The 24,004-nt window shown below is 36.0% G+C and overlaps 1 protein-coding gene across 1 annotated transcript; it reads right to left on the minus strand.

The window, feature by feature from the left end:
- Nucleotides 1-11,152: 11,152 nt before the first annotated feature.
- LOC104214768 (CLP protease regulatory subunit CLPX2, mitochondrial) lies at nucleotides 11,153-22,142 on the minus strand. Its single transcript, XM_009764482.2, has 15 exons — nucleotides 21,274-22,142; nucleotides 21,016-21,077; nucleotides 19,675-19,781; nucleotides 19,276-19,355; nucleotides 17,916-17,966; nucleotides 17,164-17,238; nucleotides 17,009-17,086; nucleotides 16,780-16,836; nucleotides 16,285-16,355; nucleotides 16,098-16,197; nucleotides 15,826-15,930; nucleotides 14,542-14,604; nucleotides 14,315-14,437; nucleotides 13,404-13,562; nucleotides 11,153-11,406 (listed from the first exon to the last, which is right to left on the minus strand). Exons 1-15 carry the CDS (start codon nucleotides 22,003-22,005, stop codon nucleotides 11,335-11,337), a joined length of 1,935 nt encoding a protein of 644 aa, XP_009762784.1. The 5' UTR covers nucleotides 22,006-22,142; the 3' UTR covers nucleotides 11,153-11,334.
- Nucleotides 22,143-24,004: the final 1,862 nt, after the last annotated feature.

Genomic DNA, 24,004 nt, shown 5'->3' on the forward strand with positions numbered 1-24,004 from the left:
TATCGAAACAAGCAATGAAAAAGATAAAACAAAATGTTTTTGGATTTCAATTTTGATTGCCTAAAGGAGAAATTCTAATGATAAACAAAAGATACAGTATGTTTTTTTTCATTCTATGTACAATGTCCCAAAGTTCTAGTAAAATAGAATTTTTTTTTTTAATTTCCGAAAGAAGAACCTCAAAGAAAAATCTTTTTGGCTTTTTGAAATTAATATCTTAAAGAAAACTTGTAAAGAGATATCAAAAGAGAAAAATCCCATTCTTTTTTGAGTTTTTAATCCTAGTATCCTAAAGAAAATATAAAAGCATTTTTTTTTTTTGAGTTTTAGATATTAATTTTCTAAAGGAAAAACATCCTCAAAAGAATTATTTTTTTTTTAATTTCTAGAATTAGTATTCTAAAGAAAACTTCTAACATAAATATAAAAACGCAAAATCTCTTCTTTTTTTTTTGATTTATTACAAGTCTTTTATTCAATACAAAATAGGAAATACAATAACAAAAGACTCGACATTACTTCACAAAACTAGAAGGTAAAAGACGACATAAAAAAAGAAAAACATACTCAAAACATAAAAATAAAAAAAATCTCCTTAAGCCACTTCTGATCGACCGATCCTGATCAAAAGAGAAAATCCCATTCTTTTTTTGAGTTTTTAGTCCTAGTATCCTAAAGGAAATATAAAAGCAAATTTTTTTTTGAGTTTTAGATATTAATTTTCTAAAGGAAAAACATCCTCAAAAGAATTGTTTTTTTTTTAATTTCTAGAATTAGTATTCTAAAGAAAACTTCTAACAGAAATATAAAAATGCAAAATCTCTTCTTCGTTTTTTGATTTATTATACATCTTTTTTTCAATACAAAATAGGAAATACAATAACAAAAGACTCGACATTACTTTACAAAACTAGAAGGTAAAAGACGACATAAAAAAAGAAAAACATACTGAAAACATAAAAATAAAAAAAATCTCCTTAAGCCACTTTTGATCGACCGATCCTGACTAGATGGTCCTGGGGCGTCTGTCATGCTCAAACCCCGGTAAGTAAATCCACACATGTGTGAGAAAAATTAAAACCAAATAAGTTAAAGACCTAGAACGTTATGTGAGACAACAACCCTTCCTGTTGGACACATGCAAGACATGATTGTGACTATTTTTCTAAAATTAACCTATGTGGCTAAAAGTGGCTAAAATAGCAAGATTTGGCTAAGACCCCGCGAAGCCAAGAACCTAAGATTCACTAGGAAGACCGGACCCTATGTGAGTTGCCTACGTATCACGCCCCGAAAGACGAGAATCAGGTATGCATAGTTCGGGCAGATTGGATACGGGCGAAAAAAGAAAAAACAACTAATTTAGAGAAAATATTTTTTTTTTCTTTTCCTTGAAAAATGATGAGACATGTAAACTCTTTTTGGATTTTATTTTTCCTCTTTTTGATATTTTTTTTTTTGGAAAATGATGGGAAAGTGCAAAATCTTTTTGTTTTTTTTTTGTTTTTTTTTGTCTTTTTCTTAAAAAATGTGAAATAAAAACATAATTGGGCCCTACTTACTTTATTTTCACACTTCACCCTCTTTTCTTTCTCATTTTTTTTCCTTTTTTTTTCATTGGCCCTCAACTATCATTGGTCCGTCAAATGACCCTTTTATCCTTGAATGTAGCACATTAGGATGCATCAGGATGGTCTTTTATTTTTTGGGATATACCTGTCCTAGACGGACCCAACCCCTGTGTTGAGTCCAAAGTCAAATGTACGTGATGCAAGCAAATGTTTCTACTAGGGATTCGGCATGAGGTTGTATTTTTCTAGGTTTAAAAACCTGGGTTTATTTGTTCTAGACCTAGCTTACCCGAGCGGACAGCTCGAGCCGGGGGGAACGTACTAGGAATACAGAAGCTTCACCGGCTTTGCAACTTGTCCGAACCTCGTTCTAAAATTGGGATATGACTCTAACAGAAGAGAAGTCACACGAAGTGTACACTTCCTAGATGATTTAGAAGACTCAGAGAGAGAAGGGTTTCGTAACAATTTATATACAGTCCAAACAATATCAAAGCGGTAAAAAGCGGCAATTAGCACATTAGGCCCAAACATGTAATAAAATCAGATAATAAATTAAGCCAACTATAACAGTTATTCTAAGCTCAAATTTTGAACCCTGAACCAGAAGTTCTAGGTTTTTATCCCCAGCAGAGCCGCCAGAGCCGTCACACCTCCTTTTTACTACCCCCGGAAGGGTATAAGGGTGTTTTTTCCAATTTAAGTGACAACTGAAATGAGATTATTTATTTATTATTTAGAGTCACCACTTGGTATGATTTATGGTGTCCCAAGTCACCGATTTTAAATCCTGAATCGAGGAAAGATTGACTCTGTTTTTCAGTCCGCGAACACAGAAATTCGAGTAAGGAATTCTGTTAACCCGGGAGAAAGTGTTAGGCATTCCCGGCTTCCGTGGTTCTAGCACGGTCGCTCAACTATTACTATTGGCCTAATTATCTTATTTTAAAATACTCTTAAACCTATGTGCATTTTTTTAACCTTTTAGCCGCTTTTAATTATGCAAAGAATTAATTTAAGGTTATTTAAAAAATATCTCAAGCCACGCTATATGAAATGCACCCGTGGTTCACGACACGCTCTATTTAACCTTATTGAAAATTAGAACTGGGACACATGAAATGTACCCCCGAATTTATAACAATTGTGTATCGCAACTACGTTACAGGAACTGTACCCATAGTCACGATGATTTTATTATAAACACGCCTAAAGCAAACTACGATGTTTGTGAATTGTGTAATTCTCAATTTGGTGATTGTGATAAAGAATAGCCCGGGATTATGAAGTACTTTTACTAAAAGAGATTTCATGCATTCAACCAGCCCAACTCCTAAACATGTAAGTAATTTTTATTACTAACGGGCTAGGCATTTCCAAATTCAGAAGTTTAACACATGCTCTGTCCTTTGTCACACAAACACAATCCTATGCATGTACCGTCTCTATGAAAATGTCTCAGCAGTATAGAGAAGCTCATTCAACAACGAAATTAGTAATGCAGTCACGACTTTAACTAAATGGATCAAAAGGAGTTCACTTAATAAATCTGTCTTCCTATTCCTTACTTGCCTTTTAACATAAATCAATGCCCAGATTTCATGATTAACTCCAACACAAGCTAATTTGTAAACAGATTTTATAATTCAATTTGATCAACTACGGAGATTAGCCCTTAAAATAGACTTGAAAAAACTATCTTATTATTGACCACTTTGGATTTCAAAAGGAAGAAATATTAAAATCTTAAGCTAAGAAAGCTAGTAAGGAAGATACCCACCAACACAATGTTCAAACGAATTGAGTCGGAACAATCAAACATAAGCTTTCTCCATTTTTTAACTATGAAATATATGACAGAATTACCGCAAATAACAGAGGGGAAAAGAAAGATGAACCTGAAATAATCTTTTTGGCTAACAAAAATTCCAGCAACTACATAAATGAAGTTCACCGTAGCTATGATCGGATCTCGAAATCGCAATAAATAAAAAATCAAATAGAATCAGGATCGGAAACTCTGTACACGACAACCTCGACGAACTCAACCCAATCCAACCTTCTCATTTTCGAATTCAGATCTGTTCATTCCTTGTTGAAGAGGGGGTGAGCAGGTGAAGTTCAGGGGATGGCCTCTTTTGATTTTTCTCTAGGTCTCTCTATTTGAAGAAGGTCTAATGGCTGATGCTTAAGCTTTTCTTTACTATGTATCGATCCCTTCTTTTTGTGAAGAAGAATATGTTAGGGAGGGGGTTGTTTGTGTTCTGGTTCGGCGTTCAAAATCTGCAGGAGAAGAAGTCCTTCTTCTGTGAAGAAGAAGGTATTAGGGGAGGTCTCTATGTGAATTGCGGCGCCTGATTTCTTAGGTCCTAGGGTCTTGCGACTAATTTTGAGCCTTTTGGCTTTTTGTGTGTATTTGATCCTTTCCAGAGAAAAACAACGGATTAGTCTGTGTGTCCCCATCTAGGTCTAGAGTCTTGTTTGCTTTATAGGGTTTTTTTAGGTTAGGGGTATGTGCCTAGGGATTATGGGCTTGGGAATTATGGGTTAGGTCCAAAAATTAGGCCTAAAAATGGGTTGCTCGAGCTCAAGTTTCATTCTTTCCCCACGAACGAGACTAAAATACGATCTCATTTATTAATTAGTTCTACTTAAGTAAAATAACTGTTAAATAAGACTGACTGTTAAAATAAAACTATTTTTTTGTATTTTTCAAGATTAAAAATGACTACAACACATTAATGAAACTATTTTTTTGTAATTTTTATTTTCTTATAATAAAATAAAGTAAAAGAGTCAAAATTAATTGAAATAGTGATATTAGGCCTAAATTAAATATTACATGCTCAAATATAAAAAATCTTGGGGAGAGTCAAAAATCACATGTCTACAAATGGTATCACTAACATCCATTTGGTTTCGTATTGCGTTCTTTTTCGCACTGGTCGGCGATGCATATAATTCTTGTTACACACCATTTTAAATGGTTCCGGCGGCCAAATGCTCAGCACTCACTGGTTGAAAGTGGTTACTATAGGTGTTCACGTATGCAGCAACACTGTATTCTTTATCAACGTACCTCGTCGCAGCAAAACTAACATGTTGAAAACACTGCATAGTATGTCAACATGACAAGTGATAGATTGACCATTTCCCACACGAACATAATCTGTTAGATTCATTGATGGTGTGGGTATTATTACCGCGATTTTGGCACAAACTAGTGCGAACTTCAAATATATTTCGCTCGTTGTGATATTGCAAATAGGTATGCTACTGTGCTCGCTTCCTATATTTCTTAAATCGTTTCATCGGCTGTGACATAAATTGAAGACCTCTTTCCAATAAGGACAATGCACTTCAGGACCTTTCAACAAACCTCTCCGCCATCTGCTTAAATGATATCCGCACCATAGCAGTGACAGGCAATCCACGGGCAGACTTCAACAACCCGTTGAAAAACTCTGACACTTTGTAATCAAAATTCCCCATCTTCTGCTACCATCCTCATGTAAATTCCACTTATCAAGCTCATGTCGCATCAACCAACGATAAGCTCCCGGGTCTTCCTGCCTAATCAATTTCATTTGCATCTTGTATTTACACTATTTATGATCTGTTGCAGCCATCCACATTAAATCATGTAAGCTCTTTATCGGATAAACTCGCTGGAAGTTGGCCTTCAAGTGCCTAACACAGTAAATACTAGTAGGTATACAGTTCCTTCCATGTATCCAAAGTCTGTATAGAACTTAAAATCCCACCATGCCGATAAGATATTAGACAAATACATGACCGTTGTCTCACAACATGCTCCTTCAAGTAGTTCAAAAACCATGTCCAAGTCTTTTGACTTTCATTGGCACAAATAGCAAATGCGAGGGAAAATATGCTTCCATTAGCATCTACTGCAATAGTAATCAACATATTAATATCATACTTTCCATAGACATGTATGTCGTCTATGGAGATTACTGGCCGACAATGCAAAAAAATCAATGGCTAGTTTAAATGCCCAAAACACATATCTGAATATGTATTCTTGTATTTCCAGACTCAGCTCAAGCTTCCATTCAACAACAGTCCCAGGGTTAAAGTATTTCAAAGCAACCATGTACCTGGGTAGATCGGCAAATGACTTATCCCAATTACCACAAACAATCTAAAGCACATGTTTATGCTCGAGAAATGTCTTTCTTTTGGTAATGGTATAGCCATATACCTGATGGACAGATATTATACACTCTTTAATCTTGTACCTTATGGACGATTCAATGTGTAAAATCAAGACAAAATAAATCAAGTCAACATTCAAGTTAAAATAATTTCCATTGTATGTGTTCATATATAACAAGTGTGGTTGCCAATGTATTTCTCCACCACCCACATATTTTTTTTCAACTTTCTTACGTGCAACATCCACTTACAACCTTGAAACCATCTACTACAAATAACCTTATATACTTACTAGATGACTCATAAACCTTAATCTCATGACAATGTTTTATGCTGTAAATTCACACCGCCCTGCTAAGGCATGCTTTATCAGCAAAAAATATATTCTTTGACAACTCCATTGGTATAGATTCATCCCTCACAGTTGTCTGAATGTCATCAAGATCCCTTGTGAGGGCATCCACATCCGGCACACTGGGCAACTGATCAAGAAAGGGAATCTCCCTTGAATGAAAGGGCACATGTGACTCGTACATTTTGGGTCTAACGGTATGTGGAGTCTGCATATATGAAGTATGCTCATTGGTGGCATCATGCTCCCTTGTCAAATCATGTTGCTCATTCTCATTCTCATCCGCAAAGCGCATTTCCTCATCATCGTCAACCTCATCAGGGAAGGGTGTATCATGTCAAGACACATCAACATTGTTATCAAAATCACTATCAACTCCCTCACTTTGTGTGTTTGCCAAATCCTGATTAAATATATCATCTTCGGGCAACTGAGTAAGGACATGACCTTCATGTTGCTCGTTTTCACTGCACAAACAATAAAATAATGAATTTCTTAAAGTCATTCTAACATTATATATTAACTTTGTCTCTTAAATTACAATTCATAATCTGTTGATCGCCCATGATGCACATTATCGAGTTGCTGATGACTCGTGGATGGACCAGCATGATCCAAACCCAAAAAATCGGGCATATTCCAGTTGTTGGCTGGTTCATAAATTGTAAAGTTTATATCTGGCCGGTACTCCTTTCAGAAGATATGAGTGTTAGTACGGATATGACACATAAAAAATTATACTAGAACAAGGAAAATTGAAATTTACTATTCGACGTGTGAATTATGGCATCGCTCCTCATTCGCCCGTGGAGATATGTTTAGATGTGGCCCGACTATTTCAAACGGAACCTGTTCGGATAAAATTGCTCCAAAAATACCACCATATGATTAAGGGTTATCCCTATTTTGTGGAACCTCAATATTGCGTACGTTTTCAGACTTGATGTACATTTCAAGCATTTTTATCACAAGAAATTCCCAGTGTTCATTCGGAGTCCTCAAAAAAACTTCCAGATTTTCATCGTCTTCGATGTTAAACTCAGCTTCACAAGCAACCCCTTGTGGAGTAAGCGACTATGGATATCTTCCGGTTACATTAATATTAACTGAACGTTTACTCACACTCATTCTTTTACATATCAAAGATACCAATCTATCGTGCTCCAATGTGATGACAACTTAACAATACACTGTGGAGAACAACTATAGTGTACTGAGTTATTCTCCACGACAATCTCACCCCTCCCCAATATAATGCAACCCTAATTTTTTGCTCTTCAGACATTATGCCAAAATGCAGAAAAATTAAGTAAGAAAATATTTCGGAATGAGTAAGAAAAATATAAAGGATGCTGAAGAATGATTTTTTTTTAAATGAATTTCTGCAGAAAAAATGAAGCTCCTTAAGTAAGCAAATACTCTGTGCGAGGGATACAATAATTGGAGGGTACAACGCATTTAATAAATATGCTATATATAGTGGATTTAATTTATGCGCTATACCTAGCAATTATCGTGGGTCAGTAAATTAACAGGTATAACGCATGTAATTCATGCGCTATGTATAAAAAGGTAACTAATTTTCTCTCTGCTTATTTTGGTGCGAGTCAAAAAAACTAACATTTTTGTTCTGGCCTCCTTGAAAACCTCCTTTAATTACTATTCAAGTATTTTTTCTTTTTGCTTGAGTTCCTATTTTAAGAAATATTCCTTATTTAATGGGTCATACACGGCATGAGTTTGAATTAATCGTGTTTGTGGATATCGAAAGCCATAGCTATTGCAACCTTGATTCTTCCCGAACGTAGAAAGCCTTTTACTTAAAATAGTTAACTTTAGCTTGCTATTGTCCGGTCCAAGAACCACATCAAAACTTTTAAATATATCTTTAAACTAATTCGGGGAAATCAGATATTATTTATTCGCAGCATTTTAAATATTGCAAATGGCTAAGATGAATTTATATCACTTATAACATTAAAAGTTATTAATATATAAAATATTTTAAGTACAAGAGGTCGTGAATAAGAAAACTCATAAGGGGCGTATATGCGATACTGGTGTTTTTTTTATAGGTACTTAAATTTATTCAATGACGTAATTGTTTTATATTTTTACTTGAAATTATAGAAAGTTAGATTGATTTTTTTCTTGCTTAAAATGCGTTCCATATTTCTGCTAATGAAGCTTCTTGTGAAACGAGGAAAGATTATTATTAGCAAACTTGGACTCAACTCATGCACTCATTGCTCGGTAAAAGAAAATCAAGGCAGCCGCTCGATCTCGAGTTCATGAATAAACTTGACCGTCACACCCACAACTTTGATTAATCTCATAAAAGGAGTGTTGATTTCTATTACGATTGGAGAATGTTGCGTCCAACTTATGTGTTGGTGTTGTGGATATGCAAATACTCTTTCTCTCTCTTAGTAGAAATCGAAGGAGATGCATAGTATGATAACTCTGTAAACTTCAAAGCATATCGGGTCACGGTCATACCCTCTTGGCGCAAATGCTTAAACTAAATGCGCAACTCATCCCTGCAGGTCTGTCCGTCTGTGGGATAAACTCCCCCAAGAAAAGATCTGAGAACTAGGACCATGTCAGTGATGTTGAACTAGTTGGCCTAATTGCCTCATAAGTCTGCCACGATCTGTATGTCGGCTCCATCAATTGAAAGAATCACCATACCATCCTGCATCTCCACACACCCAAGCCCAACATGCGAAGCATCACAATAAACTATATACATCCTTGACCCTGAGGGCAATATCAAAAATGGAGCAGTAGTCAAAACAGTCTTGAGCTTCTGAAATATCTCCTCTCACTCGTTAGCCTATCTGAACGGAGCGCCCTTCTAAGTCAACTTGGTCAATAAAGTTGCAATAGATGAAAATCCATCTACAAAGCGATGTTAGCAGCCCGCCAAAACTAAGAAACTCTTGATCTCTGTAACGGTAGAAGGTCTAGGCCAACTCTGAAGTGTCTCAATCTTTTTTGGATCCACCTTGAGCCTATCACTAGACACCACATGGCCCAAGAATAGCACCTTGTCCAACCAAAATTCACACTTAATTTAGCGAAAAAACGTCTCCTCCCTCAAAATCTAAAGCACAATCCTCAAATGTTGCTCGTGCTCCTACCTAATATGTGAATATACCAAATATTAGGGCCGTCAATATGGGCTTGACCTGTTGGCCCAACCTAGCCCAGCCTAGCCCGTAATTTAGCAGGGTTGGGCTAGAATTTTTGGAGCCCATTTAAAAATGAGACAAGCCCAACCCGAGTAAGCTTGTGCCCGTGAGGCTTGACTGAGGCTAGGTTGGGCCGGCCCGTAGGCCTAATAAAAATATTTATTTAAAATATATTGCCTCCAGCGATAGAAAGTAATTGGATCTTTACATAGAGGAACCAAAGTTTGATCCTGAGAAATTTCAAGAGATGGATGTTGTAATATATTGGAAGGACCATTCTAGAAAATATCTCGATCTTTCAGTGATGGCGCATGATGTATTTAGTATTCCTATTACCACAGTAGCATTGGAATCAACATTTAGCATTGGCGGGCGTGTTCTGACAAAGTACAGGAGTTGCATCCGCCATGAAAATGCCCAAACACTTGTTATTACTCAAAATTGGCTTCACGACTTTTCCCAAATTCAAATTAATATCTTTTATGTTAATTTGAATATTATTAATTATTAAAATTTAATTATTCTTACATATGAATTGTAGATGTAGATGCAAGTGAAGAGGTTATGACAACTTTGTCACAAACAGATTCAAATATGTTTGATGAAGATGATGTATTGGATATCTCACAAGCGTCATGGACATTTTCTTGAAAAGTTTATTTTGACTTTTGAATTTTAGTGAATGAAATATAGTCTTGTTTTTTACCTTTTTAGTGTTTATTGTGATATATTGAGATAGTATAAAAAGGTATTAAGTTTTGTGAAATTTTTTCAATAAGATATTTTTTAACTTTAAAATATTTATCTTTTTTTTAGGTAAGAACTTAAAGAAAAATATAAAATTATATTTTGAAAAATGATGGGTCGGCCCCTTAGGGCTCGCGGCCAAATAGGGTTGAGGTGGGTGACCATTATAAGGCCCATCAAAAGAGTGGGCTAGCCTAGCCCAACCCGTCAATTGCTAAAGCCCATGTGGGCTGGGCTAACCCGGGTCGACCCATATTAATAGCTCTACCAAATATCATCAATGAACAAAATGACAAAAGAATCCAAATAATGGTGGAGCGCACTTTTCATCAAATGCATGAAAGTTATTGGGGCATTGGTCAAACCAAAAAACATCACCAAAAACTCATAATGCCCATAACGAGTCCTAAAAACCGTCTTCTGAAGCACTAATTTTTAATTGGTGATACCCCGATAAAGTCCATCTTTGAGAAAAACCTAGCACCCTAAAGCTAATCAAATAAATCATTAACATGCGGCAGTTGATACTTCATTGCAAATATTGAATCCTTATTGACTGCGGATATTTTCTTTAGTATTATTTGATTTCCTTAGATAATATTTGATTAGGTTTTAATCATTTTGAGAAGTATTTCTAAGGAAGACGGTATTGGATAGTGAAAATTATTTCAGAATGAGGTAAGTATCTTGTCTAGTTTTGTTGAGGGAATTTCTCCTACTAAATGGTATTGTTTTCTACATATGAGGGTGATGCATATTCGAGGTGACGAACGTATATGCATGTACCAGAATTTTCCATACTCGGTGTGAAAATTATATGCTTCTTTATGCCTTGTGGAACTTGGTGATCCCTACTCTCTTATTGCTTCACAGAAAAGGAAAAAAGAGGGGCGAGGATATCAAAGCAAAACTCATCTCACCATCGCAAGATACTGGAAACTCTAGTTCATCCGATATACAAAATACAGGGAAGAGATATCATCCCCTTAACACTATTTCAAATTTAAATTAAGCAATCTTGCGCTTTCAAACAGAACCTCTAACAAGAAAGACAACAGAACTGCATCACTTTTAGCATCTTCCTGAATTTCAAAATGGATTAAAGCCGGGTATCCAGGGGAAGAGGCTGTGCCGAACTTATATAAACTCAGTTGGGAGTTCAAAAAAAAAATCTAGGTTTACAAAAGCCTTCTCTTTAGAAGAAGGAAGCCCAACCAGGCTTTGCACGTTTAATTACTTTATATACAAGAATTGACACAGAAAAAGAAAATAGAAAAGAAACAGACCCCTGAAATTACAAGCTCAAGGCTCTTGATGGAGCCTCAGACTCCGAGTCCAAGTCTTCTTTTGTTGCTTCCTTCTTTTCCTGAAAAAATAGGCTAAATCACTCAATAAATCACACTTAGCAATCCTACTAGAGAAGGTAGAAAATCTTGTGCAAACAGTTTGATTGACACATTTCTCTACTTTTTGGCCAAGATTCAGTATGTGAGCAACTGACAATCATAATAATGCTCCTGACAGAAAAGACAATCCTTATATACGAAAAGAAAGATCATCAGTGACAGGTAGTCACTCACTAGTGATTTAGGAAAGCAACATACACCAACTCATTACTTTGGTTCGGAATACTCATGTTTTAATGTAAAGGATTTTTAGTACATACTCTTTTCTTATACAAAGTCACAAAACAAATAAACATCATCGCAAATCATTCGTCTCTCAATTCCATACTTGAACGTTGAAGAATGAAGGTGGAAGGCGTTCACACAGACAGTCAGATCTACGTTAATTGGTGAACTCAACTTTGACATGGTAATGTAGTTATGCTCCCCATGGTCCTCAAGTTTTGTTTTTTATTTTTTGGTTTAAAAGGTTAACTTGTTATATTACTAGTCCTCAAGTTTTGTTAAGGATAACATAAAGGTAACTTGAAGCTTTGCAGAATTGCAATATAATAGTTAAAGGCAATAGCAAACAGACAAGATTGTGAGCACATTCTAAGATCTATCATTGAAGTAGAGGAAAATTCTCAAGCTTGTTACTAGACAATCTACCATGGTGAGAATGGTCACTAGTAGTCATAGTGCAATTTTTTTGAGAAGGGGCAAATAACTGACTTGTGACCATTCTCACCATGGTCACAAGTCACAGAGTTTAACATCCACAAAAGAAAAAAAATGAAAGACCACTCCAAACTGTCTCAAATAGTGATGGCAAAATGGTTAAAAGAAACCAGTTAACCACCCATATTATCCACTAAAAATGGGTTGGATAATAAACTTTTTAAAAACGAGTCAAATATGGATAAGAACCATATTATCCAACCAATGATAACTAATGGGTTTAACTTTTACATTTGTAAAGCCTCAAATTGAGGGTTCACTCAAGTTTGGGAGACTAAGAAATCTCCCAAAAGTGATGATATTCAAGAAGTCGTGGATAATATAATTACTCATATTATCCGTCGGTTAACCTTTTTTTATCCGTAATAAATATGGGTCGGGTCGGATAATTTAATTGTTTTTTCATTACCCGCTTCCGACCTGTCCCATATCCGATCTAACCCAACCGTTTGCCACCCCTAGTCTCAAACATCGGAGAAAGAAAAGTGGTAAACCTGACTATTTCCTCATTTCTAACAAGACTATTTCAAGAAGAAATACAACGACGGCAACAACACCCTTTTCTCCTTTTTTTCGGGTGTGTGTGTTACGAAACAACTATGCCTCAATCTCAAACTTGTTGGGTTCCACTATTTCAATAAGGGATCATTTTGGTTCACCAACTAGTTATGCGGAAATTATTTTCTTGATGAATGTTATGAACTTATGTGGGGATTGTTTATGCGTTGATTATTAACAAATGGATTGTTATGAGGTGATCAATATGAAGAGATTATTGTTATACAATAATTACTTACTCTAAGGGAATTTTCGTCTTTAGATAGTCCAACTCTCATATGCTAACACACGTATTTTTATTTTACATTCTCTCTCGCATAAAACAATATATAGATTCCCGCATAACTTGGTGCAGATATTATTTGACACCACCAACCAAACGTTGCATTAAATAATGACGCACATATTTTTTCTTACGCAACCAACTAAACTTCGTATTATTTCATGCAGAATTTTATGCTGGTATTAGTTATACACTTATACCACACAATCAACCAAACGACCCCTAAAAGTTAAGGATTTGAACCTGAGACCCATGGTCTCCTCCCAATTCATTGACTGCATGTTTATTTCTAGTTATTATGGTCAATCCTAGACAAACATATCTACAATTGGCAGGAACTACACCTCAGTAGATAATGAGATATATAATGCGACGGGCTGATAAAAGGAGACATACCATTGTCACTGTTGATCCTGGAGGACGAGAAGCATGCTCCAGCACACTGCTACGATGAAGAACTTTTGCTCCACATCCAGATATATCAGCTGTTCCAACAGCCTCTTCATCAACCAAGACAACCTCTACAAAGTCCTCGCCTGGCTTGCTTCCAGGAACCTGTGCACAATATTCCAAGATATGGTTTATGAGAACAGTTGTGACTTGTACAAAGGATCCTCTAAGTGCCATGTGGCCGAAAAAAGCACACGAATTCAAGAGCTATGTAAAGATGTCGATTTTTAAATGGACAGGCTGCATTAAAATCAGAGGCACGCTTGACAAAGAAAACAATGTTTCACTGAGGCGCCGTTTGGGAATGTGATGCGTTTGAGCATGAAAAAAGCAATTCTTCAAGTTCTCGCTACATGATTAAAAAGACATATAGTCAAGAAGGGTTTGAAAGGAAAAGCACTTTGATAGAAGCTTTTGAAACCACTGTTGCGCCTAAAGTTGGACAATTCCAAAAGACACTACAATATTATGTTTAGGTTAATCTTGTAATTTGAGAGATAAGTTCTTTATAATATAGTTATGCCAACCACTCATGGAATGCTCAAGTAAAATTTTAGATAGTAACAATCAAAGCAGGTAATTCAAAGGCTACCACACCAGCAAACAGGCTCCAAGTATGAAATATCTTAGCACAATAATCCGCAGATATGAAACAAAGGGCTTATCAGAAAATCAGGAAACATTTTGAACACGGAACTCATCAAATGGCTCAAACTGTTCCTACTTTCAAATAAATATGTGAAGTTTCTCCTCCCTTGAGTAGCCTCAATGTGATAAGAGTAAAATGGTGAGATATTTTTCCAAGCTCTTCCAGAATTAACGCCAAAAAGCAAAACAGTGGTGGTGCCATGCAATACCTCAAACATGGCTTCAGTTAGAATACTTTCTAATATAGATCTTAAACCGCGTGCACCGGTGTTTTTGGCTATGGCTTTCTTGGCAATAAGTCGAAGTGCGTTCTTGGTAAACTGTAATTTGACCTGTAACATAAAAACAAATCACTTCACAATACATTAACTGAATTTGATCCAGTGCATCGGAATGAAGTATCATACGGTTAAACAGCACTGAGCTAAAACCTTACATTATTCAAGTTGAACATCTGCTTGTACTGCTTGCAAAGAGCATTTTTGGGTTCTGTGAGAACCTGCAGAAATAAAAATCCACAACCAAAAGGAAGAAAAGGAAGTAAGAATTAAGAAACAATATGACAGGAGAATAGCAAAAGAGAACACCAACTTCAAATATTTTCTTTCATCTTCAAGCAGCCTATAGTTTTTTCTCCTTTCCCTGGCAGTCCAAAAGGCATAAACAACATAATTTCCAAATGCACGCAAATTGAAATTAAAAATGTCTTCTCACAACAGGTTTCGGTGATGTTTACAAACATACACAGTTATGCATTTTTCATTTTTTCAGTTGGTTGGTTTCTCTATCCAAGTTTTAACCTACTATTGTAAGATTACAGCATTTAACTAGGTTAAAGGTACATAAATTAGATATTTGAATTAAATAGCAACAGGTTCGATAGAACTTTTGATGTAGACTATAAATGCAAAGAATCTGAAAGGACTGGAGGATTATTTGAAGAAGTTTAGTGCCCGTTTGGACATAAAATTTGATGGAAGATTTTTCCAAACAAATTTCACTTTTTTCGAAATCAGCGTTTGTTCATAAAATTTTCAATTTTCACTTGAAGATGCATTTTGGAAATTTTCGAAAATTTGAAAAACTGCAAAAAGCTATTTTTCAAAATTTTCACTCAAACCATTCACAAAACTTCAAAAACAACCCAAACTGAAATTTATGTCCAAACACAACTCTAAATTTCAAATACCATGTTTTTTCGAATTTTACAATTCTTATGTCCAAACGCCTACTTAATAATGTAATGGTTGGCAGGCGGCGGCAGTGGCAGCGCCCCAAACTTTAAGTCCAAAGGCACAGAAAGAGAAGTTCATGATTTTAACTGATGTCATCATGGGAAAAAGGATTAGAGAAAGAGAGAAAAGGCAATATCGGAAGAGAGTACCTTTAACATAACACATGGAGTTTATTATTCTTCCATTCTTAAAGTCAGCTAAGAGTCCACGGTAGCACCTAAAGCAAAGCGTAAAACTCCCACAAACCCCATTCAATCAATCAAACTTAAACCTCAACCTAATCGGAGTGCAATTCCACTCTGGTCGAGCCCATTTCAATAGAACACCTCAATACATGTATTACTATGAGGATTCATCATCATTTGACTGTTTTTAAGTTGGTCATCAACCTCCTGAGTCAGGTTGAGTCACCAAAAGGCTGATTAAAGCAGGAGAACGTGAAACTAAACACTACAATGCCAAAATGCAAAAAAGAGTAAACAAACCTGAACAAGCTGATCCTCATCCAGTGAAGATAAACTCACTAAAACTGGAAACCGCCCCACAAATTCAGGTATGAGTCCATATGCTGTGAGATCGTCACTTTCTACCTAGATACAGAAAGCAGTGTCAAACAAATGCCTCCGATGCATTTGGTTTAGAGAATTCAAATGCTTCCAATGCATTTGGCTTCTAGAATTTCACGAGAATAAAGAGTCAAGCAATCATTAGATTCAGAAAAGGAAACTACGCTCAAGAGTCACAGGGATCTCCTCACAGATTCCAACAGTGATGACGTGACTATAGCATCAGTTAGACCACCAACTCTCATGTTAGTTCGCACAGGTGCTCCAAATCCAATTGAAGAATCTTGTCGTCTGCGAGCAATGGAATGATAAGATGACCATAATATATCACTTAACCTAAATGTGTTTCATGAATTTAGTTGAGTTTGACAGAAATACCTTTCTGAAATTGTCTTCTCTAAACCAACAAAAGCTCCACCACAGATAAAAAGAATGTCTTTAGTATCAATCTGCAAATTAGTATATGGTAAAATATAAAAAGCAGTCAGCATCTGGAAAAAAACAGTGATGAGGCATTTAACAAGTAGCATCCATCTCGATACAACATTACATCTTTCATAGTGATTGCTGCAAGACATATAAACCAGTATTTGACTTGACTTCCTCCCTCCAAAAATATGTGTAGTTTAACTGAAGACATCCTGTTTATTTTTGTTGAATAGGTTACTGTCTGACCTTTTGATTTCCATGGCCAAGCAAACATTCCAGTAAAGATTTCTTTCCAAGGCCAACTTAAGCAAATTGATTTTAAATTTGTAAACTATATTACCATCCAAAAAGCCAGTGGTAAGTGTTTTTCCCCAAAAAACTGTTAGCCAGCAATTTTTAGAAAAGAAAAAAGTAGATAGAAAGGCTTTACTAGATTCAGTATACCTGAATAGTATCGCCACGTGGCTGCTTCCGTGCTCTATTGTCAGGTACACTTACAATCTGAAGAAGAAATTAAGATAAGCTCAGCAACTGAGATTATTGATATCCGAAAATGCTTCAAAAGAGAACATATTTGAAGTCAAGGAACTACAGGCATGAATCTGTAAGCATTTTCGAAAGAGTATTAGGCAATTGGAACGAACAGATGAAACAATTTGCAATAAATACTCACAGTTCCTTCAAGCATCTTCAGCAGCGCCTGTTGGACTCCCTCCCCAGATACATCTCTGCCGATGTTCAGGCTCTCAGCCTACACAGATGACTGATGATAGTGATTACTTTAAAATCAATTATCCAAACTCATACAGTAAATAATCGTTACTGGACCTTTTTAGTTATTTTATCAACTTCATCTATATAGACAACCCCTTGCTGAGCTGCTTCAACATTGAAGTCAGCAGCCTGAAAACAACCAAGAACACCAAAAATTTAGGGTTGAATAACTACGCTGCTGATAGTGCAAAAGTGAAGCAGATTACAAAAGAGAAACTACGCCAATTGCTTGACAAAGAGATAGAAAGCTGAAGCCCGAAATGTGGAATATATATCAGGTGCACAAACAATATATCATCATGCATATATCAGAGATAGATAGACAGATATGAAACATAAAAGAGGAAATGTAAGTGTTTATCATCAACAATGTGAAACGAAATTGCAAAATCAACAAAAAAGAATCACAAGCAGTAGTACCCAAAGAGAAGCCATCAAGATTTTTACTCAGAGGATGACTGACCATAGGTATTAGAAACACCGAAGTCAAAAAGTACATTGAAAAGATTGCACAAGGTAAAAAAGTTATCTATTGATAGTATCGATATTGAGAACATAGTTGAATTTTGTTCCACCTGCCTCTATCTTTTGTAATATTGCTGGAAACAAGAAAACTAAACATTTTGGATCATATCCCTCTTGCTTCATAATACCACACAAGTACAGGCGTCAGACCATTTTCTGATCTAAACTCCTAATTTCACCAACTCTGATTTGAAGGGATGTAAATAAGATGAGCTAACTGAGCAGACCGGGCATGAACAGAAAGAAGTTATTTTCAAACGCTATTAGATTATCATGCCTACCTCGAGTAATTTGTACAATACAGATTCCACATCCTCACCAACATAACCAGCCTACAGAGAGAAGATGGATAAATACTTATTATTTGCATGCTATTGATATTACTAACAAAAGGTAAAATAAACTAAAAATTCATTTCACCTCCTTGGAGAAGCAGGTTTACTTAAAGATGGTCGACAATTATAAGAATCAATTAGACTCAGAAAACATAGGTCACCAGAGCTCAATGGTACGGCAAGAATAAACAGAAGTAAAATTCAATCAACTCCACAACCAGGCTCATATCTTTTAAAATGCAACGACAAATATAATCTTCGACCACTTTCAGATCAATAATGAATTTGACATGTGTGCAACATTCAGATAAATGGAAAAAGACGTATCTTTATTAACTTTTTAGTGGGCTTGGGCCTATGAACAGAATAACACAACAAAATAATGAAATGATTAAGAATGAACGGGAGGCATCGGAGGAAGGACTGATGAACTTCTTACTTGTGTTTGGTTAAGCAAAACCTCTATCTACTTCTTTATTCACATTCTCTTCCATGTGAGCTAAACCTTCTCTATTTCTACTTAAACCAACCATAACAATGCAGATGTACAGGAGATGCAGATTCATTGATTTCCGTATCTCACTCCATGTGTGATAAGTGAGCTAAGTTTTTGCTTTGTACTGCATACTACAAGCACGCACTTGGTGCTACAGTTAATAAGAGTCTCTTTGACTTCTAAAACGATGTGTGTTTCCCCAGTACAAAGTTTAGGAGATAATCTTGAGAGGGAAGTAGACAGACATAGATATTTGATCACCAGCAGTTGAAGCTTCAGTTGTTTGGTCGTTTCAACAAAAACAACAAACTCAGTTGTTTGGTCGTTTCGAAAACAAAAAAATGGTAAGTTTGTCTTTGTTCAATGACAAATGAATAAAAATTAAAGAGAGCTGTACTATTTTATCCTCCTCGTTTAATCTTCTTATGGAATGTGCCAGATTAGTCCTATCACGTAAAAAACTCAATCATTAGTGTCAGCCCCCAGGGTTTTGGTCTAATGGTAAGAGCGCATTTGCAAGGTGAGGGTTAAGCGCACGTTATGGGTTCAAATGTTGCCAAAGACAAGAACCTAGTATTTAAGTGGAGAAAGGAACAATTTCAAAGTATGCTGCTGTTAAATTCAAACCCCCCCCCCACCCCCCAATTTTTTTTGATATGTAGAAGAATCAAAGCATGCAGTCATCTTTTATTTTTTACTTTTGAGTTCCTCATAAGTGGAAAAGTACACAACCTAGAGCTATTTCAGGAACAAAGGAAAAATGAAATAGCATTGAATCAAGTTGAAGCGAAAAAATTATTGCAAACCTGCCTGTGTTAAAGTTGTTGCGTCTGCGATTACAAAAGGAACATTGATGAGACGAGCTAGCGTCTTCGCAAGTAATGTCTTCCCTGTCCTTTCATTCACAGAAAACACAAGTTAGAACACAATGACCAATAAAGTCTACTAAAACTACAATTCTTATGGATAGACGACCATATATCATTTCTTTTAATAATGTAATATAATTTTACTAATAATGGGAACATTTCCGGTGTACTAGCAGTAATAGTATATACCAAAAAGTAGAGAATATAGAACACAATATGTTCTCTACAAACAAGCACCTAATCTTCTATACAAAATGAAACTCAATGGGTGCACCAAAAGGAAACTAAGAATGAGAGGCTATTCCCCAAACACTCCTCAAACTAGAATCAGATATCATACCTGAGCCAGTGGGGCCCATCAACAAAACATTGCTCTTCTCTAACTCGACGGAATCATTATCAAACATTTCCAGGCAATCTCTAACTTTACTGGAATCTGAATCTGACCTGACATTAAAATAGGAACTATCAGGGACCAAAACAAATAAAATTTACAATGCCTCTTCTCCCAAAGCACACTATTCTGCTTGTTTTAAAATTTTCATCTTATGCTTAAATCTTTTTTCCCATCATAAGGAAAAGTCATTCAAAAGTGAAATAGCCAACCTAAGCTAGTGTTGAACACAAAAAAGGAGGATCCCTGTACACAATCACATCTGCCAATAATTAAGGTAACTACATTCATAGTTACCATGCATCATCTGCAATATATGCTACACTCAGCAATATCCGTAGACGAATCGCAAGGATCACTTCTCCCAAAAAATTAAAATAAAAAAACCTCAAGGATTGTCTCCCACTCATTCACTTTGAACCAAAAGCAATATGCTAAAGTGAATACAATGTTTTCTGCATGCCAAATGTTTTTGCAGCTTTGACTTGCATTTTAACAATTAAAAGGTGCAAAGGACAAGACATCACAATACATCTAGCTGAAGCGAGACGATAGCAGTCAACCAAGCTATTGGATGATGTCAGATCCGGAAGACAAATAGCTCCATCTTTCATGCTTCAGTTGCGAACTAATCAACATGGTCCATTATGATGCTAAAACACTGAAATAGTACCCTGAAACTCCTCCCTTGCATGTTTGTACCAGAATTAGACATTGCCAAAGAAGAAAACCACCATCAAAGTGGAGGAAGCATGTCCCATTCTCATGGCATCTCTATGTTGAAAGATTTCGTTTCTTCCTCTTTGTACTTTATCACTTATTAAATAAATCTCGTCTTTTTCGTAAAGATTAGAAAAGAATTCTTTATGCTCGTTTGTCTTCAAATGGATATGATCACAGTCTAATCTGGCCTCTGAAAGTGTTCTATGCGACATTACCAATTTGTTACATTGGATCCTTGGTCACCCTTTAGTTACTATTCCCTCTTGCGCTTGAATCAAATCCTATTAAGTGGCTGCAAAGTCCTTTTACATTTCATGAACGCGATGGGGGATTTTTTCAAATTTGAAAAGCATCAAGAGCAGGTTTCTGGCAATAAAATTACAGCATCTAAGGAGAAGTCAATGTCTTGCTAATTGATATTGTTCGAGACAAGTAAAACATAAACAAGTTTCTAGATGGAATGGCCGGCGATAGGATCAGACTCTCCACTAAGGCAAGACAACTTCACAAGTTCAGTACATTTTAGCTGGATGATATGTCATTTAACAGCTCATATTTACTCACTTTTTATACAAAGAGGAATGGTATATTCGTTTGTAATGGTTGTAAACTGCAACAGAGAGCACCTGCAAGATGGAGTATTATCAAGTCAGTAGGAACTAAATTGAATCCCATGCTTTTCTCACCCCCAACCAAAGGGAAGAATTAAGTAACTAACCTTGCCAAATATGATCCCTTATATCTAACCACACTTCATTACTCCAATTATCTATATTAGCAAAAAAATCCAATCAAAGAAAAAGCAGAACAAAGATTACCTACCTTCTTGGCTTTCTCTTGACCAACAACAAACTGATCAAGCCCTTTACATATCTCCTTTGGTGTAGGCAACTCCATCCCTAAATTAGCACCTCCCCACCCTCCTCCTTCACCACACCCTTCTTCCTTTTTCACCGTCATATTGTTCTCCATTTCAGTATCACAACTACTCTTCCCGCCAGCATCATCGCCTCTACCACTAGTCCCACTGTAAGACCTCAACTTTTCCCAAATTTTACCGTCATTCTTCCCACAACTCCCCACCATTTCACCATCATTCTCTTTCTCTTTAACTCTCCCAATCTCAATGAAACTCCCGTGCAAAGGCTCCAACTTAAACGGCCTAAAGTAAAACGCCGTCCGGCAATGAGGACACAAATTCACCGCCTGATAAATTCCTGTCTCGCCGGCGGTGATCGACAACGGCCGGTTGGAGAATAGCACCGTCATCAACTTCGAACAACGCGGGCAGTTCACCTCTGCTTTCATATGATCATAGTTGTCGGAGCTTCCTTCCCATTTATGCCTAAACCCTAACCCTAGTCTAGAACCTTGGAATTTAAACTCTAAACTTATTCTAGAACCTTGAAATGAGTTGAAGAAGAGCGCGGGTTTTGGTTTGGATTTGAGAGAAGAAGAAGGAGAGGAATGGAACTTGGAAGATGATAAGAAAAAAAGAGATGTTCTGAAAGTGAAATTATGGAGCTTTGATTTGTATCTGAATATAACAGACATTTGTTAAGCCTTCTTCGTCTTCTTCTTTGGTTCTTCTGAGCTCAGTCACGAGCATTTCAATGGAGGTTTTGCTATTGAGAGAGAATTGGTGCGGAGGAGTTGTGGAAGAAAATGGGCACCCGATACCCGCCCCACTTGGGATAATTTACATCAGGTAGCCACTTGTGTGGCCTGTATTTAAAATGTAGTCAAATTTTAAGAAATGTTGCAAACCTAAAAGAAAAAGAAAAGAAAAAACGGCACAAGAACCCTACTGGGCTGAACTTCAGATTTATTTCGTAGAGTTGTATCTCGAAACTTCAGACCACTGGTTTAAAGTTTCATTATGGCTAAAATTGCACTAATTTTCTAATATTTTACCATATTTTAAAGAATAGCATTAAAAGTGATTGTCTGTGCAAATGCCCCCAAAATAGCACGGTATAGCCAGTTTTCGGACTGGTCATTTAAAAATAGTCAGCATTTACGAAGTCAATGAAAAATAACCACTATTTTGCTGCAACAGAGACCGGTCCAGCATAATATACTGGAGTTCGGTGCACATGTGTATGAACTCCAGCATATTATGCTGGACCGATATACTTTGCTAACTCCAGTATAATATACTGGAGACTGGAGCACTGGTGCTCCAAACTCTAGTATATTATACTGGATAATTATACTTGCTGGAACTCCAGTATATTATGCTCGAGTTCTAGTGTACTTATGCTGGAACTCCATCATATTATGCTGGAGTTACAGCATACTTATCCTGGAACTCCCGTAATAATATGCTGGAGTTCAAGCATACTTATGCTGGAACTCCAGTATAATATACTAGCGTATTTTCCGGTTTTTAAACAGTATTTTCGCTCAAATTTATCTTTATGTGAAAAGTGGCTAAATTTCGATTACTTTTGAAACTGGGCTATTTTTGAACGACCAGTTGTAAATCGTAAAAATAGCACGGAATAGCTAGTTTTCGAACTAATCATTCAAAAATAGCCAGCGTTTACGAAGTCAATGAAAAATAACCACTATTTTGCTGTAATAGAGACCGGTCCAGCATAATATACTGGAGTTCGGTGCACCTGTGTATGAACTCCAGCATATTATGCTGGACCGGTATACTTTGTTGACTCTAGTATAATATACTGGAGACTGGAGCACCAGTGCTCCAAATTCCAGTATATTATACTGGACAATTATACTTGTTGGAACTCTAGTATATTATGTTGGAGTTCTAGTGTACTTATGTTGGAACTCCATCATATTATGCTGGAGTTCCAGCATACTTATCCTGGAACTCCAATATAATATACAGGATCAAGCATACTTATGATGGAACTCCAGTATAATATACTGGCGTATTTTCTGGGTTTTGAACAGTATTTTTGCTCGGATTTATCTTTACATGAAAAATGACTAAATTTCGATTACTTTTGAAACTGGGCTATTTTTGAATTTCTCCCTTAGAATTGAACTTATATGGGCTTTTATTTAGTCCATATTCCACATTTCTGCATTTATGATGAAGAGAATGTTTTCTTCACTCCAGAAACAAATAGAAGAATTAACCAAAATAATCGTTCACCCAACTGTTTAAATTAAAAATAGCCGATAGATGTTTAATATATGTATAATTCATATATGATATGTATGCAATCGTGTATAATCAATGTATAGTTTATGTATATAGATTAGAAAAAATAAACAATGAATCCGACAGACTATTTATGGATCGGAGCATTTGTACATCGCGAGTGATAAAAACAATTTTTTGTACGTCGAGCGTCATAACTAAAGAATTTATATTGATGGTTCTGGAGATAATGACTATTGACTTGTATAAAATACATAGTATTGAACAGGGATATATGTCAATAGAGAGAGCGGATAATGAAAACTACATTAAAGATTGATAATAATGTTAGTAGTTTAGATATAAAAAGGAATCAGCAAATATAATCTTGGGGCGAACTATCTTACTCATGCAATATATATCTTCGAAAACTAAGAG

This window comes from Nicotiana sylvestris, chromosome 1 (genome assembly GCF_000393655.2).
Source record: "Nicotiana sylvestris chromosome 1, ASM39365v2, whole genome shotgun sequence".
NCBI classification, from domain to species: Eukaryota; Viridiplantae; Streptophyta; class Magnoliopsida; order Solanales; family Solanaceae; genus Nicotiana; species Nicotiana sylvestris.